Genomic DNA, 16,972 nt, shown 5'->3' on the forward strand with positions numbered 1-16,972 from the left:
CCCTGTGGGAGCGAGTCCCACATTCTCCCCACTCCCCGTGGGAGCAAGTCCCACATTCTCCCCACTCCCTGTGGGAGCAAGTCCCACATTCTCCCCACTCCCTGTGGGAGCGAGTCCCACATTCTCCCCTCTCCCTGTGGGAGCGAGTCCCACATTCTCTCCACTCCCTGGATAAAGACATTTGTCCTGCATTTAACAACACAGTTATGGGTGATATCTTATATTTCTAATCCGAAAGCCTTCCATGGAAGTGGAAATATCCTGTCTACGTTAACCCTTCAAACCCTTCTGAAATTTTAACTTGCTCCTTGTCTTTTCGAAGAAAAAGAACCTCAGCTTTCATTTTTCCTGATGGTTAGAATCAATCCTTCTGGCACCATCCTTATGCACGTTCTCCAATGCCTCTGTAGCATTTTTTATAATAAAGCATCACAGTACAGAAAGAGACCCTTCAGCCCATCACATCATTAAGATGAAGACCAGAATTGTGCACAGAGATCCAAGCGTGAGCTAACCAAGGTTCAATACGTGTTAAAATAACAATGATACAAGTGTGTAAGTGTGACCAAGTATAACTTTGCTTCACTTCAGCACTCTGCATTCATCTTTTAGAGATGAAATAATAAACTATCTGTTCTCATGCTCAGTTACTCTGTTACCTGTTCATGACCATAATAAGCGGCAATGTGTAAAGGTGTGAAGAAGACAGCATCCTGCACGTTAACAAAGGCTCCATGTTGCAATAGAATGTCAACTGTCTGTGGAGAATAACCAGAGGAGATTAGACACAAAGAAAACATAGAAATCGGCGCAGGAGGAGGCCAATTGGCCCTTTGAGCTTGTACCATCATTCAATATAGCCATGGTTGATCATGTACTTTCAGTATCCCTCTCCCACTTTCTCTCCATACCCCTTGATCCTTTTAGCCACAAGGGCCACGACCATCTCCCTCTTGAACATATTTAACAAACTGGCCCCAATAGCTTTCTGTGGTAGAGAATTCCACAGGTTCACAACTCTCTGAGTGAAGAAGTTCTTCCTTATCTCAATCCTGAATGGTTTACCCCATATTCTTAGATTGTGACCCCTAGTTCTGCACTTCCCCAACACCGGGAACATTCTTCCCACCTGCCCAGTCCCATCAGGATTTTATATGTTTCTCTGAGATCCTCTCTCATTCTTCTCAATTCCAGTGAGTACAAGCCCAGTTGATCCAGTCTCTCTTCACATGTCAGTCCTGCCATTCCAGGAATCAGTCTGGTGAACCTTCGCTGGACTCCCTCAATATCCAGAATGTCCTTCCTCAGACTAGGAGACCAAAACTGCACACAATACTCAAGGTACTAACTGTAGCAAGACGTCCTTACTCCGATACTCAAATCTTTTTGCTGTGAAGGCCAGCATGCCATTAACTTTCCTCACTGCCTGCCGTATCTGCACACCAACCTTCAGCGACTGTTCCACTATGACACCCAGGTCATGTTGCATTTCCCCTTTTCCTAGACTGCCACCATTTCAGATAAGAATCTTCCTGTTTTTGCCTCCCGAGTGGATATCCTCACATTTATCCACATTATATTGCATTTACCAAGTATTTGCCCACTTAGCCAGCTTGTCCAAGACACCCTGCAGCCTCTTAGCATCCTCCTCACAGCACACACTGCTATCCAACTTAGTGACACCTGCAAATTTGGAGATATTGCATTCAATTCCTTCATCTAAATCATTAATGTATATTGTGAATAGCTGAGATCCTAGCACTGAACCATGCGGTACCCCACTAGTCACTGCCTGCCATTCTGAAAAGGACCTGTTTATTCCCACTCTCTGCTTCCTGCCTGTCAACCAGTTCTCGATCCACGTCAAAATATTACCCCCAATACCATGAGTTTTAATTTTATTCACAAATCTTTTGTGTGGGACCTTGTCAAAAGCCTTTTGAAAGTCCAGATACATAACATCCATTGGTTCACTCTTGTCCACTCTACTGGTCACATCCTCAAAAAAGTTCCAGAAGATTTGTCAAGTACAACTTCCCTTTAGTGAATCCGTGCTGACTTGGACCAATCATGTCACTGCTTTCCAAATACTCAGTCATTACATCCTTAATAATTGACTCCAGCACTTTTTTCCACCAATGTCAGGATAACCGGTCTATAATTCTCTGTTTTCTCTCTCCATCCTTTTTCAAAAAGTGGGGTTACATTAGCTACCTTCCAATCTACTGGAATTCTTCCAGCGTCTATAGAATGCTGGAAAATGATCGCCAATGCATCCACTATTTCTAGGGCCACTTCCTTGAGTCCTCTGGGATACAGAGCATCAGGCCCTGGAGATTTATTGCGTTTTAATCCCAGAAATTTCCCCAATGCAGTTTCCTGACTAATAAGGATTTCTTCTACATAGAACATAGAACACTACAGCACAAACAGGCCCTTCGGCCCACGAGTTGCACCGATCACATCAACACCTACCAATCTATAAACCTATCTATAACCCCCAATCCCATTAAACCCCATATACTCATCTAGAAGTCTTTTAAAAGACCCCAGCGAGTTCACCTCCACCACCACTGACGGCAGCCGATTCCATTCACTCACCACCCTCTGAGTGAAAAACTTACTCCTAACATCACTTCTGTACTTTCCTCCCTGCACCTTAAATTTTAGTTCTCCTCATGCTAGTCCCTCTGTCTCCTGGTATTTCTGGAAGATCTGTTTGTTCTCCATTATGAATTCACCTGATTCTAACTGTAAGGGACCTACATTTGACTTCACCAGTCTTTTTCTCTTCACATATCTATGGAGGGTTTTGCAGTCAGTTTTTGTATTTTCTGCCAGCTTATTCTCGTATTCTATTTTCTCCTTCTGAATTAAATCCTTTGTCCTTCTCTGTTAGATTTTAAATTTCTCCCAGTTCTCAGGTTTGCTGCTTTTTCTGGCCAATTTATATCCCTTCTCTTTGGCTTTAAGACTATCTCTGATTTCTCTTATTAAAAGGGTAATCCATGATAGGAATTTAACTTTGAAAAGCTACTGAGGGAATGTTAGAGGAATATGAAATACCCTGGGCCTAAAACACTAACAAAGACTATTAAAACAGAATGGATTAATTTAGGATTAGAATCACAGACTGCCTTATGTATACACTTTACAGAGGTATTTTCTGCATTGAAACACATAAAACCACAATTAAAGAATTTAAACATATATTTCTGAAAAGTGTGTTGCAGCTTGGCTAATGGCACAGAGTTCTAAGGCATCATGGGAAAATAGTCCAGTAAAATGAACCACACTCTTTATAACAATACATCACAAAAGCATAGCTCTTATCGGCATGGACCCTAGACATTCCTTATGAACAGAAAATTCATGAGCCAAGAGCAAAGCTAGCGAACTCAGATGGCTTAATGAATAGACAAAGACTTTAACCAGATAAGAAAGGCTGGAACAGGCAATAGGTGGCCATGGGAAAGTCAGGCAGAAACCACTAGAACTTATTGTTCCCATGCTGTCAGAGAATACCTATAACTGGCCAAGTTGTATCACAGCTTGGTATGGCTTCTGCTCTGTCCAAAACAACAAAGAACTACAAAAGGTCATGAATGTAGCCCAATCAATCACTCAAACCAGCCTCTCAGCTACTGACTTGTCTACACTTCCTGCTGCCTCGGCAAAGCAGCCAGCATAATTAAGGACCCCACGCACCCAGACATTCTCTCTTCCACCTTCTTCCATCAGAAAAAGATACAAAAGTCTGAGGTCACGTATCAAATGACTCAAGAACAGCTTCTTCCCTGCTGCTGTCAGACTTTTGAATGGACCTGCCTCGCATTAAGTTGATCTTTCTCTACACCCCAGCTGTGACTGTAACACTACATTCTGCACTCTCTCCTTTCTTTCTCTATGATCGGTATGCTTTGTCTGTATAGCGCACAAGAAACAATACTTTTCACTGTATCCTAATACATGTGATAATAATAAATCAAATCACATCAAAAGTTATATTAGATTTACTAACGATGATTGATCTGCACTAACAATAATTGGTTAATTTCCGACTGGGATGGCCAGAGGATGGGTAAAATGTCATTTAGAAGATGTATAATTGTGTTGGCACTGTGATGTAACTTCAAAGAAGTGTTGGACCACCCAGTCCTTTTCTCCTAGCGTACGCTGGTCAATAAAGAATGTCTTTTACCAGGATACTGTAGTCACAAGTCTTTGTGTTAACTTAAGTTAATCTCAATACTCTACAAGGAGTTTTTCTCTTAATTATTCACGGGATGTGGGCATTGCTGGCAAAGGCCAACATTTACCATGCGAGCCTTAAGGAGAGGAAATCTGCTGTCCTTACCCAGTCTGGCCAACGTGTGACAACAATATGGTTGACTCTTAACTTCCCTCTGAATTGGCCTCAGAAGCCTCTAAGTTCAAGGGCAATTAGTGATGGACCAAAACAAGAATGGCCTTGGCAGGGACAACCTCATCCCATTAAAGTATAACTTTTTTAAAAAGCCATCCTCTTAAATGCAACTGAATGTCTTGCTAGGCAATTGCAGAGGTCGAGTAAGTCATTAATGCATTCCTTTGATTAGGAGTTACTTGTAGTCCACACCAGGTAAGGACACTAGATTTCCTTCCCCAAATCAGATGGGCTTTTACAACAAGCCAATCGTATCATGAGCACTGTTACTGATTGTCACAATTGTCTAAGCCACCAGGGGAGCAGGTTTAAAGTCTTGGCTGCTCCCTCAAACACACACAAACTGCCAGATAAGATATTTAACAACTTACATTTATACATCACCATCTAAATGTCCCAGATATTTCACAGGAACAACTATCTAACAACATTTGACACAGAGCTACGGTTTCAGGGACAGATGACCAAAAGCTTGGTCAAGGAGCATCATAAAGGATGTAGAAGCTATTGAAAGGGTGCAGAGGAGATTTACAAGGATGTTGCCTGGACTGGGAGGCATGCCTTATGAAGTTAGGTTGAGGGAGCTGGGACTCTTTTCCCTGGAGAGACGAAGGTTGAGAGGCGACCTGATAGAAGTTTATAAAACGTTGAGAGGAATAGATAGGGTGGACTCTCAGAGGCTATTTCCCCGGTTTGAAATGGTCGCTACGAGAGGACACAGATTTAAGGTGCGGGGAGGGAGGTTCAGAAGTGATGTTAGGGGTAAGTTTTTCACTCAGAGGGTGGTGAGTGAATGGAATCGGCTGCCGTCAGTGGTGGTGGAGGCGAACTCGCTGGGGTCTTTTAAAAGACTTCTGGATGAGTATATGGGGTTTAATGAGATTGAGGGTTATAGATAGGTCTGTAGGTTGGTAGGTGATGATGTGATCGGCGCAACTTGTGGGCCGAAGGGCCTGTTTGTGCTGTAGTGTTCTATGTTCTATGTTCTATGTTCTATAAAGGAGTGAGAGAGAGGGAGGGAGAGAGAGAGACAGACAGAGCTGGGTGGAGAGGGAGACAAGGAGCAACAGAGAGAGAGGAAGGGGAGGGAGACAGAGAGGGGTGGAGGAAAAAGAGAGAGAGGGGGTAGAGAGAGAAGGAGGGAGTGTGAGAAAGGGATAGAGAGAGGGAGGGAAGAAGGGAGTGAAAGAGAGAGAAAGAGGGGGAGAGAGAGAAAGAGAGAGGGGGGAGGGAGAGAGGGAGGGAGAGAGGGAGGGAAAGAGAGGGAGGGGGAGAAAGGGAAGGAGAGAGAAAGAGAGAGGCAGAGAGTGGGGAGAGGGAGGGAGGGAGAGAGAGAGAGAGAGAGGGGAGGGGGAGGTTAGGGCAGGAATTCCATAACGTAGGGGTCAGGCAGTTGACAACATAACTGTTCATTTTACAATGTCAAAGATGCAATATAAATGCAGGTTGCGATTGTTGTTTCAAGAGTGAATCCTTACCTCATTGTTTGCAGCGATGGTGGCGATATGAAGAGCAGTCAGGGCTCCATAGCCAACCTGCTGAATGTCAGCTCCTCCATGGAGTAAGGCAGTGACCAGCTCTGCGCTGTCCTGCAGATCAACAAACAATTGGTTTATTTTTAATTTAGCAGACTCTCAGCTAGAACCCAATCAGAACCATGGAGTGTCTCGGAGTGATGTTAGCTTTGCTGAGGCAGGGGGAATCCTCCCTCCTCTAGATCAGCACAAAACCACAATGCCACTGCACCATAATTATTCAAAACTTCCTGCAATAAAACCTCAAACTCAGAGTCTCTTTCAGCTGCAAGAGCTGTCTGCATTCCTGTCACTCCAAATCCCTCCATTCACCCACAGAATCCATCTAATTTCACTTATCACTGAATCACAGATTTGTTCAGGTACAGAATGAGGCCATTTGGTCCATCTGTTCCAGCTCTCCAGGTTAGCAATTCAACTAGTTCCATTTTATGGCTTTCAGTCCATAACCCTGCATGCTCTTCCTTTTTACTCAGGGGGGATGTAGTTTCGACAGTTTAAATCTGTGATTTGAGCTAAGATTATTAAACAGCATCTTATATGTATCTATCCGATTATTCAAAGAGCCTGTCTCACACACACAGTAAATGTTAATCCAATAATATTGGCTTCAAATAAATGTTTATACTTCGGGCAGAATTTTCCCTTCTTGCCCGCCATGGGAATTGTAGCGGGCAGAACATCCGACCATGCAGAGGTCTGTTGACCTCAGGTGGGATTTTTCAGTTTTGGGGCCTCCTTGGCCTGAAAATCCAGCCTGGTGAAGCTAGTTCCTTTGGTGTTGGAGTCTAAAACAAGGCTGTTACTGTTCATTAAGGGTAGAGGGAGTGAATGTTGTCTTGGATAGCACCAAGTTTCTTGAGTGTTGTTAGGCTGCACTCATCGAGGCTACTGGAAAGTATTCCATCACACTCCTGACTTGGGCCTTGAAGATGGTGAACAGCACTGGGGAGTCAGGAGCTGACTTACTCGCCGCAGGATTCCCGGCCTCTGACATGTTCCAATAAGTGGAGAGGTTTCCCTGATTCCCATTGACCTTCCAGTTCTGCTGGGTTCCTTGATGCCACACTTGTCGAATTCTGCCTCAATGTCAAGGGCAGCCACTCTCACCTTACCTGGAACTCTCTTCCCCAAAAAGGCTGGGGTCAATTGAAAATTTCAGTTGTGAGATTGATAGATTTTTGTTCAGTAAGGAGGTTAAGGTGAGCAGATAAAACTAAGATACAGATCAGCCATAATCTAACCAAACTGTGGAACTTGTTTGAGGGACTAAATGGCCTCATTCTCCTGCTGCATATTTACATGTCACAAGCAGAGAGAATCCAATGTACATCTCACCAGAATGGGTGAAACTGTTGGATATTTCTCTAGTTCCTGCACTCACCTTGAAAGCAGCCAGATGTAATGCCGTGAATCCATTCCTTGTCAGCCTGGAAGGACGAAGACCTTTCAGCATCAGGGTCCTGACATGGGACTTGGTACCTTTCAAGAAACAATATTTCATGTTGAAATACTGAGTACAGTGGTAAAGCTACTGAAAGCCGGAATAATCACCCTGAGGCATGAGTCAAAGACTATAAATGCCACATGAATTCAGCTAATTAAATAAATCTAGAACGGGCGGCAGAATGGTTAGCACTGGTGTCTGACAGTGTCAGGGTTCAATTCTGGTCATTGTGTGGAGTTTGCAAATTCTCCCCATGTGCTTCGGTTTCCTCCCACGCTCCAAAGATGTAAAGATATGCAGGTTAGGTGGACTGGCCATGTTAAATTATCCCTTTGTGTCAGGGGGCTTAGCAGAGTAAATGCGTCAGGTTACAGGAATGGAGCCTTGGTGGGGTTGTTGTCGATGCAAGCTTGATGCATCGAATAGCCTCCTTTTGTACTGAAGAGATTCTATGATTCTCTGAGAATGAAAAGCTAATCTAAGAAATTTTAAAGCTATTGAATAGTCTTAAAATTATCTGGTTCATTATGTCAAGAAAGGAAGAAAAGCTGCCATTCTTACCCCGTGTGACGTTAGTGTCCCTTAAGAGATTTTTTTTAAATCAAGATCTCTGCAGCTCAAAGCCTTAGATAATGTCATTGATGGGAGGAGATATAGAAAATAAACTGTGTGCCAGTCATGTGACAAGGATTGTTTCTTAGTTTTGTTTTGGCTGCAGTGTTAGCAGCATTGCTGAAAGAAGTGTCTCTCTCTGTTTTTATTTTGAGAGTTTTACCAGTTAGTTGAAAGCACATCTTACAAAGAGCAAAAAAAAATTACAGCACAGGAACAGGCCCTTTGGTCCTCCTAGCCTGCACCGACCATGCTGCCCGACTTAACTAAAACCCGGTACCCTTCTGCAGACCATATCCCTCTATTCCCATCCTATTCATGTATTTGTCAAGACACCCTTTAAGAGTCACTACCATACCTGCTTCCACTACCTCCCCCAGCAATGAGTTCTAGGCACCCACCACTCTCTGTAGAAAAATCTGCCTCGTACACCTCCTTTAAACCTGGCCCCCTCACCTTATTGTTTGCCATCCTGCAGTAAAAAATCTATATTTCAGTGTTTTGAAGGTTACAAGCTCCTCTGACTTTGCAAGGTATTTGAAATCAGCATTCAATCCAGGGAATTGGATTCCAGTATTGAGTGTGCTTTAGCCTGTGTAGTGATAAATCTGTGAAAAGGGTTTTGTTTGTTAGATTTTGGTTTTAATTGGAACACATTAGATACATTCATTAAGAGTTATACTTGGCTGTTTTGGTTCTTGTTTATAATTGATAACGTTCTTGCTACTTTCCCTATTATATATGTTAACTATACTCTTAAATAAACTTTGTTTGATAAAAGCTCCCCACTGGTCATTTGAATCACACCTGAAGTGAAACATCTCATGCTTATCCTAGACAAATTCAAGATGCAAAATTTGTAATTCAGGCAGCCTTCATAAAACCCTTTGGAGTTTCTAACCTCAACCATTACACCGGTCTGGCCTACATGTGACTCCAGAGCCACAGAAATGTGTTTGGCTCTTAATTGCTCTCTGAAATGGTCAAGCAAGATGCATAATTATCATAACAATAACTCACTGCTCAGATTGCAACAGTAAAAGAGTCACAGAGTCATAGAGATTTACAGCATGGAAACAGACTCTTCGGCCCAACTTGTCCATCCTGGCCTTTTTTTTAAAACCCCTAAGCTAATCCCAATTGCCTGCACTTGGCACATATCCCTCTATACCCATCGTACCCATGTAACTATCTAAATGCTTTTTAAAAGACAAAATTGTACCTGCCTCTACTACTACCTCTGGCAGCTTGTTCCAGACACTCACCACGCTCTATGTAAAAAAATTGCTCCTCTGGACACTTTTGTATCTCTCCCCTCTCACCTTAAACCTATGCCCTCTAGTTTTAGGCTCCCCTAGCTTTGGGAAAAGATATTGACTATCTAGCTGATCTATGCCCCTCATTATGTTATAGCCCTCTATAAGATCACCCCTCAGCCTCCTACACTCCAGAGAAAAAAGTCCCAGTCCATCCAGCCTCTCCTTATAACCCAAACCATCAAGTCCTGGTAGCATCCTAGTAAATCTTTCCTGCACTCTTTCTAATTTAATAATATCCTTTCTATAATAGGGTGACCAGAACTGCAAACAGTATTCCAAGTGTGGCCTTACCAATGTCTTGTACAACTTCAACAAGATATTCCAACTCCTGTATTCAATGTTCTGACCGATGAAACCAAGCATGCCAAATGCCTTCTTCACCACCCTGTCCACCTGTGACTCCACTTTCAAGGAGCTATGAACATGTATTCCTAGATCTCTTTGTTCTGTAACTCTCCCCAATGCCCTACCATTAACTGAGTAAGTCCTGCCCTGGGTTCAATCTACCAAAATGCATCACCTCACAATTATCTAAATTAAACTCCACCTGCATTCGTCAGCCCACTGGCCCAATTGATCAAGATCCCGTTGCAATTGGAGATAACTTTCTTCACTGTCCACTATGCCACCAATCTTGGTGTCATCTGCAAACTTACAAACCATGCCTCCTACATTCTCATCCAAATCATTAATATAAATGACAAATAACAGTGAACCCAGCACTGATCCCTGAGGCACACCACTGGTCACAGGCCTCCAGTCTGAAAAACAACTCTCTATAACTACCCTCTGGCTTCTGTCAAGAAGCCAATTTTGTATCCATTTAGATACCTCACCCTGGATCCCGTGACATTTAACCTTATGCAACAACCTACCATGTGGTACCTTGTCGAAGGCCTTGCTAAAGTCCATGTAGACAACATCAACTGCATTGCCCTCATCCACCTTCTTGGTTACCCTTTCAAAAAACTCAATCAAATTTGTGAGACATGATTTTCCACTCACAAAGCCATGCTGATTGTCCCTCATCAGTCCTTGTGCCTCTGAATGGCTGTAGATCCTGTCTCTCAAAATACAACAAGGTAGCTCTACTAAACATCTCATGGGCAACTGGTGATGGTCAATAAGTGTGAACCTTGACAGTGATGCTCACATCCCCAGAATGAATAAACATGGAAAGCCAACCTGCTGGAAAACTGCCCAGGGGGAAGGATGAACGAAAAGACAAATAAAAGCAATTTAGAACATTATATCAGCTTAGCCAGGGTGGGAGATTGAAAGTCTCCTTCCATCGGAATGAGCAATTTAAAGGTTCAACTCTCAGAAACAACTTGCCATTATAGAGCTTCATAAATCACTGGTAAGACCCCAGCTAGAGTATTGTGTCCAAATCTAGGCACCATACTTTAGGATGAATGTTAGAGCTTTGAAGAAATTTATTAAAGTGAAAAAAGAGAAGATACAAATTTGCGTTTCACTTTTTTTAATTTACTCATGGAACATGGGCATCTCTGGCTGGCCAGCATTTATTGCCCATCCCTATTTGCCCTTGAGAAGGTGGTAGTGAACTGCCTTCTTGAATCTCTGCAGTCCATGTTCTGTGGGTTGACCCACACTGCCGTTACGTATCAACTTTCACACCATCAGAACATTCGAAAGGATCAATAAAATACTTGTTAAGTGCATTTACTGCAGGAATAAAGGAAATGTGACAGTCAATTTGCCCACAACAAGACGTGATAAACAGCAATGTGATATTGATCAGGAAATCAGTTTAGTTTAGTGTCATTGGTCAAGGAATCGATACTGGCTCTGGGGCACTGGGAAGATCTTCTCTTCTTTGAAATGGGATTTTTCACATCCACCCAAGAGGGCAGATGGGGCCTGATTTAACATTTTATGCAAAAAATAGGAGCTGGGATGAGGGACTTCAGTGAATGTGGAGAGACTAGGGAATCTCTCCTTCGAGCAGAGAGGTTAAGAGAAGATTTAATAGAGGTGTTCAAAATCAGGAAGGGTTTTAGATATCATAGCATCCCTGCAGTGCAGAAGGAAGCCATTCAGCCCAAGGAGTCTGCACCAACCACAATCCCACTCAGGCCCTATCCCCGTAACCCCACATATTTACCCACTAATCCCTGTAACCTACACATCCTAGGACACTAAGGGACAATTTAACATGGCCAATGTACCTATCCCGCACATCTTTGGATTGTGGGAGGAAACCGGAGCACCCGGAGAAAACCCACACAGGCACGGGGAGAATGTGCAAACTCCACACAGACAGAGACCCAAGCTGGAAATCAAACCCAGGTCTTTGGAACTGTGAGGCAGCAATGCTAACCACTGTGTCACTGTGCTGCCTTTTCATGGAGTAAATCAGGAAAAAGTGGTTTGTAGTGACAGGAGGGTGGGTAACCAGAGGGACACAGATTGAAGAGAATCAGGAAAAGAACCAGAGGGGGAGATGAGGGGAATTTATTTGATGCAGTGAGTTGTTGTGATTTGGAATGCGCTGCTTGGTGGAAGCAGATTCAACAATAACTTTCAAAAGAGAATTGGAGAGATAGCTGAAAAAGAAAGATTTGCAGAGCTGTGGGGAAAGATCAGTGGGAGTGGGATTAATTCAATTGCCCTTTAAAAAAGCCAGCACAGGCATGGTGGGCTGAATGGTCTCCCTCTGTGTTGTAAGTTACATGATTCTTGTAAAATCTCCTGAAACACTTTCTCGCAGCATTATCAGACAAATTCTGATATTGAGCCACACTGGAGATATTAGACCATGTGTCTGGTCAAAGTGTTCAGCTTTAAGGAGTGTCCTACAGGAGGAAGGAGGTGCAGAGGTAGGGAGGTTGAGAGTGGGAGGCTGACCAGGTGACTGTCAGAATAGTTGAGTCCGGAGGTGACTCACCGTCACAAATGCAGCAGAGATGAAGAAGAGATAACCCATTCTTCGTCCGGTAGTTCAAGTTTACTTTACTGAAGGCTTCGTCTGAACTGAAAAGAAACATATTTTCCAGGATATAAAACCACAGCACAGAAAATATAAATGGTTCAATTTGAAAGCAAAAACTTTTCTTTATCTCATCCCTTTCAGTTTCTCCCACTTTACAATTAAATGGGAAATTGGGCCATTAAATGGGAGTGTTAAATTAAAAGCGGAGGAATTTAGAGTAGCTAAGAGCAGTGGGCGAGAAGAGGATTGGGAAAGGTTTAAATGTCAACAAAGATTGACAAAAAAGTTGATAAAGGAGGGTAGAAGAAGCTATGAAGCTGGGCTAGCACTTAATATAAAAAAGGATAGCAAGAGTTTTTATAAATATATAAAAAGGAAGAGGCTGGCTAGGGTGAACGTTGGTCCCTTAGCGGATGAGAAAGGGGACCTAGTGGTAGGGGATGGGGATATGGCTAAGGTCTTGAATAACTTTTTTGTTTCTGTCTTCACGGAGGAGGACGTGAATAATTTGCCGGGTGTTAGCGATGGAAAGGTGGTAGGACTGGAGGGTCTTAATGACATTACTGTTACTAGAGAGGTGGTGCGCGACAGACTGGAGGGGCTGATTGTGGACAAGTCCCCAGGACCGGATGGAATGCATCCGAGGGTTCTGAAAGAAATGGCGGAGGTGATAGTGGATGCCTTGGTGGTTATTTTCCAGACGTCGCTGGATTCCGGGGAAGTGCCGGAGGATTGGAAAACGGCTAATGTTACGCCGTTGTTTAAGAAGGGTGCCAGGCAAAAGGCGGGGAATTACAGGCCGGTTAGTTTAACGTCTGTGGTAGGTAAAATGTTAGAATCCGTCATTAAGGAGGAAATTGCGAGGCATCTTGAAGGGAATTGCTTGATAGGGCAGACGCAACACGGTTTCATTAAAGGGAAGTCGTGTCTGACAAATTTACTGGAGTTCTATGAGGATGTGTCTAGGGCAGTGGATAGAGGAGAGCCGGTGGATGTGGTCTTTCTGGATTTTCAGAAGGCGTTTGATAAGGTACCTCACAAGAGGTTACTGCAGAAGGTCAGAGGACATGGAGTTGGGGGTAGGGTGTTAGCGTGGATAGAGGATTGGTTGTCAAATAGGAGGCAGAGAGTGGGGGTCAATGGGTGCTATTCGGATTGGCGGTTGGTGACTAGTGGGGTGCCCCAGGGGTCGGTGCTGGGGCCTCAGCTATTTACCATTTATATAGATGATCTGGAGGAGGGAACCGAGTGTAGGGTGTCGAAATTTGCTGATGACACCAAGATTGGGGGAAAGGCAAATTGTGCGGAGGGTGTGGAGAGTCTGCAGAAGGATCTAGATAGGCTGGGCGAATGGGCCAGGAAATGGCAAATGGAATTTAATGTTGGCAAGTGTGAGGTGGTCCACTTTGGTAGGAAGAATGGTAGGAAGGACTATTACTTACGTGGCGAAAAACTGCAGCAGGCGACGGTGCAGAGGGACCTCGGGGTCCTTGTGCATGAGTCGCAAAAACCCAGCCTGCAGGTGCAGCAGGTGGTCAGGAAGGCGAATGGGATGCTGGCCTTCATAGCGAGGGGGATTGAATATAAAAGTAGGGAGGTCTTGCTGCAGCTGTATAGGGCATTGGTGAGGCCGCAGCTGGAGTACTGTGTGCAGTTTTGGGCGCCGCACCTGCGCAAGGATATTTTGGCCTTGGAGGGAGTGCAGAGGAGGTTTACTAGGCTGATACCGGAGTTGAGGGGGTTGAGCTATGAGGAGAGGCTGAATAAACTAGGCTTGTACTCGTTAGAGTTTAGAAGAATGAGGGGAGATCTCATTGAGACGTATAAGATGATGAATGGGATGGATAGGATAGAGGTGGAAAGACTCTTCCCGCTCAAAAAAGACAGTAGGACTAGGGGGCACAGCCTCAAGATAAAGGGGGGGCGGTTCAGAACGGAGTTGAGGAGGAACTTCTTCACTCAAAGGGTGGTGAATCTCTGGAATTCTCTGCCCGTTGAAGTGGTGGAGGCTGCCTCGCTAAATATTTTTAAGAAGCGGGTTGATGGGTTTTTGATAAGAGAGGGGATTAAGGGTTATGGGGAGAGGGCGGGAAAGTGGAACTGAGCCACGACAGATCAGCCATGATCTTATTGAATGGCGGGGCAGGCTCGAAGGGCCAGATGGCCTACTCCTGCTCCTATTTCTTATGTTCTTATGTTCTTATGTTCTTAAGTGGTAATTTTCCAGCACCATCTTCATGTATCCAGATATTTGATCATGAAAATCATTTGATTTGATTTTGATTTATTATTGTCACATGTATTAACATAGAGTGAAAAGTATTGTTTCTTGCACGCTATACAGACAAAGCATACCATTCATAGAGAAGAAAAGGAGAGGGTGCAGAATGTAGTGTTACAGTCATAGCTAGGGTGTAGAGAAAGATCAACTTAATGCGAAATAGATCCATTCAAAAGTCCGACAGCAGCAGGGAAAGAGCCGTTCTTGAGTCAGTTGGTACGTGACCTCAGACTTTTCCATCTTTTTCCTGACGGAAGAAGGTGGAAGAGAGAATATCCGGGGTACACGAGGTCCTTAATTATGCTGGCTGCTTTTCCCGAGGCAGCAGGAAGTGTAGACAGAGTCAATGGATGGGAGGCTGGTTTGAGTGATGGATTGGGCGACACTCACAACATGTTGGAGTTTATTGCGTTCTTGGACAGAGCAGAAGCCATACCAAACTGTGATACAACCAGAAAGAATGCTTTCTATGGTGCAACCCAGAGCCCCAGTCCCCTGGCCATTAAGTCAGGATATACAGCGTGCTGTTCTATTTCTCACTGTGATGGAACTAACACAGGGATGAAAGCTCAGTTCATGGTCAATTAGAGCACCAGGGGGTTATATCTGATTCTCACAAATTCCAAAAAATTTCTAAATAACATCACTTTCCCTCCTCACCTGAAGACGTGCTTGAGTTCAAGGAGTTCATTGTCTTTAATACACAAATCATCCTCCAGTCTTTCAATCACCGCAGCATAAGATTCACTCACTTTCTTCTTCCACTCATCTGGGGAAAATGGTACATTTTACTTAAAATACATTTTTTCTCATCAGTTTCCTTGCCTCCTTCTCCTTCTGAAGCTGGTGGCTTCTCGCTGGGGTATGGTATTGTGGGCACCCCTTATCCTCTCATACCCTCAACCACATGAAGCTGGTTTACACCAGCCAGCATGTAGTCATAGAATCTTACTGCATAGAATGTTATTCAGCCCATCATGTCTGTGCTGACTGTTTGAAATAGCTATCCAATTAGCCCTATTTTCCAAGCTCTTTCATCATAGTCCAGCAAGTGTGATGTTAGTGTACCTTTAAGAGTTTTTTTCAATTCATGCTCACAGCCTTAGGTGATCGTAGAATCATAGTGCAGAAAGTGCACTAGTGCAGAAAGTGCAGAAAGAGGCCCTTCAGTCCATCGAGTCTGCACCAAACATAATCCCACCCAGGCCCTACCCCCATATCCCTACACATTATATCCACTAATCCCTCTAACCTATGCATCCCTGGACACTAAGGAGCAATTTCTTAGCACGGCCAATCAACTTAATCCGCACATCTTTTGACTGTGGAAGGAAACCGGAGCACCCGGAGGAAACCCATGCAGACACGAGGACAACATGCCAACTCCACACAGACAGTGACCCGAGCCAGGAATTGAACCCAGGACCCTGGAGCTGTGAAGCAGCAGTGCTAATCACTGTGCTACCGTGCTGCCCATGTCAGTGTTGGGGAAGAGAAAAAAACTGGGCAGGTGACAAGGATTGATTTGCAGTTTCAGTTTGGAGATGCAGGTTTGAGATGAGTTTTAGAAGGGACAGCAAGCTAAAAAAAGTGTTTTCCCTCTCTCCCTGTTGCTTTGAAAGTTGTGTTGGTTTCCTGAAGGGTGAAAATCTATTATTTTTGGGGGTTGGACCAGAGAGTCTCTGGTGTTTTTGAAAGCTGTCTGTCTTCAAACTATTCTGAGTCTCAAGAGCATTTGACTGCAGAATTCAACTACAGCTTCGATCCCAGTATTATGTGAGCCCTAGTCTGTGCTATGTTAAATCTACTGTATATGGGTTTTGGTTTTAATTGGAGTACTTTAGAGACATTCATTAAGGGTTATACATTACAGTAGTTGTTTTCTTTCTTGTTTGTAATTGATAAAGTTGTTGCTAATTTTCTTTCTGTACATGTTAACTACATTCTTAAATAAACTTTGTTTGATAAAAGCTCCCTAGTGGTTCTTTTGAATCACACGTAAAATGGAACATCTCACGCTGATTCTTGCCAAATTCAAAATGCTAAATTTATGATTCAGGCAGGCTTCAGAAAATACTTTGGAGTTTCTAACCTGAACCATAGCACAAGTCAATCCCATTCTAATTGTTATCCTTCCGACAACTGAGCAGGATGTACTGCATAATTTTGGTCTCCTTATTTAAGGATTTACTCAGATTGGAGGCAGTTTAGAGAAGATTCACTAGACTGATTTCTGGGATGAAGGAGTTGTCTTATGAGGAAAGGATGGGCCTCTACTCCTTGGAGTTTAGAAGAATAAGAGATAATCTTGTTGAAACATAAAATCCTGAGGGCACTTGACAGGGTAAATGCTGAGATGATTTTCCCCTTATGGGGGAATCTGGAACTAGGTGGCA

The 16,972-nt window shown here is 43.7% G+C and overlaps 1 protein-coding gene across 1 annotated transcript in view; it reads right to left on the bottom strand.

Annotated features, from left to right (window-relative positions):
- The window catches only part of tnni3k (TNNI3 interacting kinase), an 88,910-nt gene that overhangs the window by 64,086 nt on the left and 7,852 nt on the right, over positions 1-16,972 (bottom strand). The window contains exons 2-6 of the mRNA XM_080195074.1: positions 15,237-15,345; positions 12,251-12,336; positions 7,346-7,443; positions 5,905-6,015; positions 660-758 (exon numbers count right to left, since the gene is read on the bottom strand). Of these exons, the coding sequence (XP_080051200.1) occupies positions 660-758; positions 5,905-6,015; positions 7,346-7,443; positions 12,251-12,336; positions 15,237-15,345 (503 nt within the window). The remainder of the gene's footprint in view (positions 1-659; positions 759-5,904; positions 6,016-7,345; positions 7,444-12,250; positions 12,337-15,236; positions 15,346-16,972) is intronic.

This window comes from Carcharhinus amblyrhynchos, chromosome 9 (assembly GCF_965287045.1).
Source record: "Carcharhinus amblyrhynchos chromosome 9, sCarAmb.v2.hapA, whole genome shotgun sequence".
NCBI lineage: Eukaryota > Metazoa > Chordata > Chondrichthyes > Carcharhiniformes > Carcharhinidae > Carcharhinus > Carcharhinus amblyrhynchos.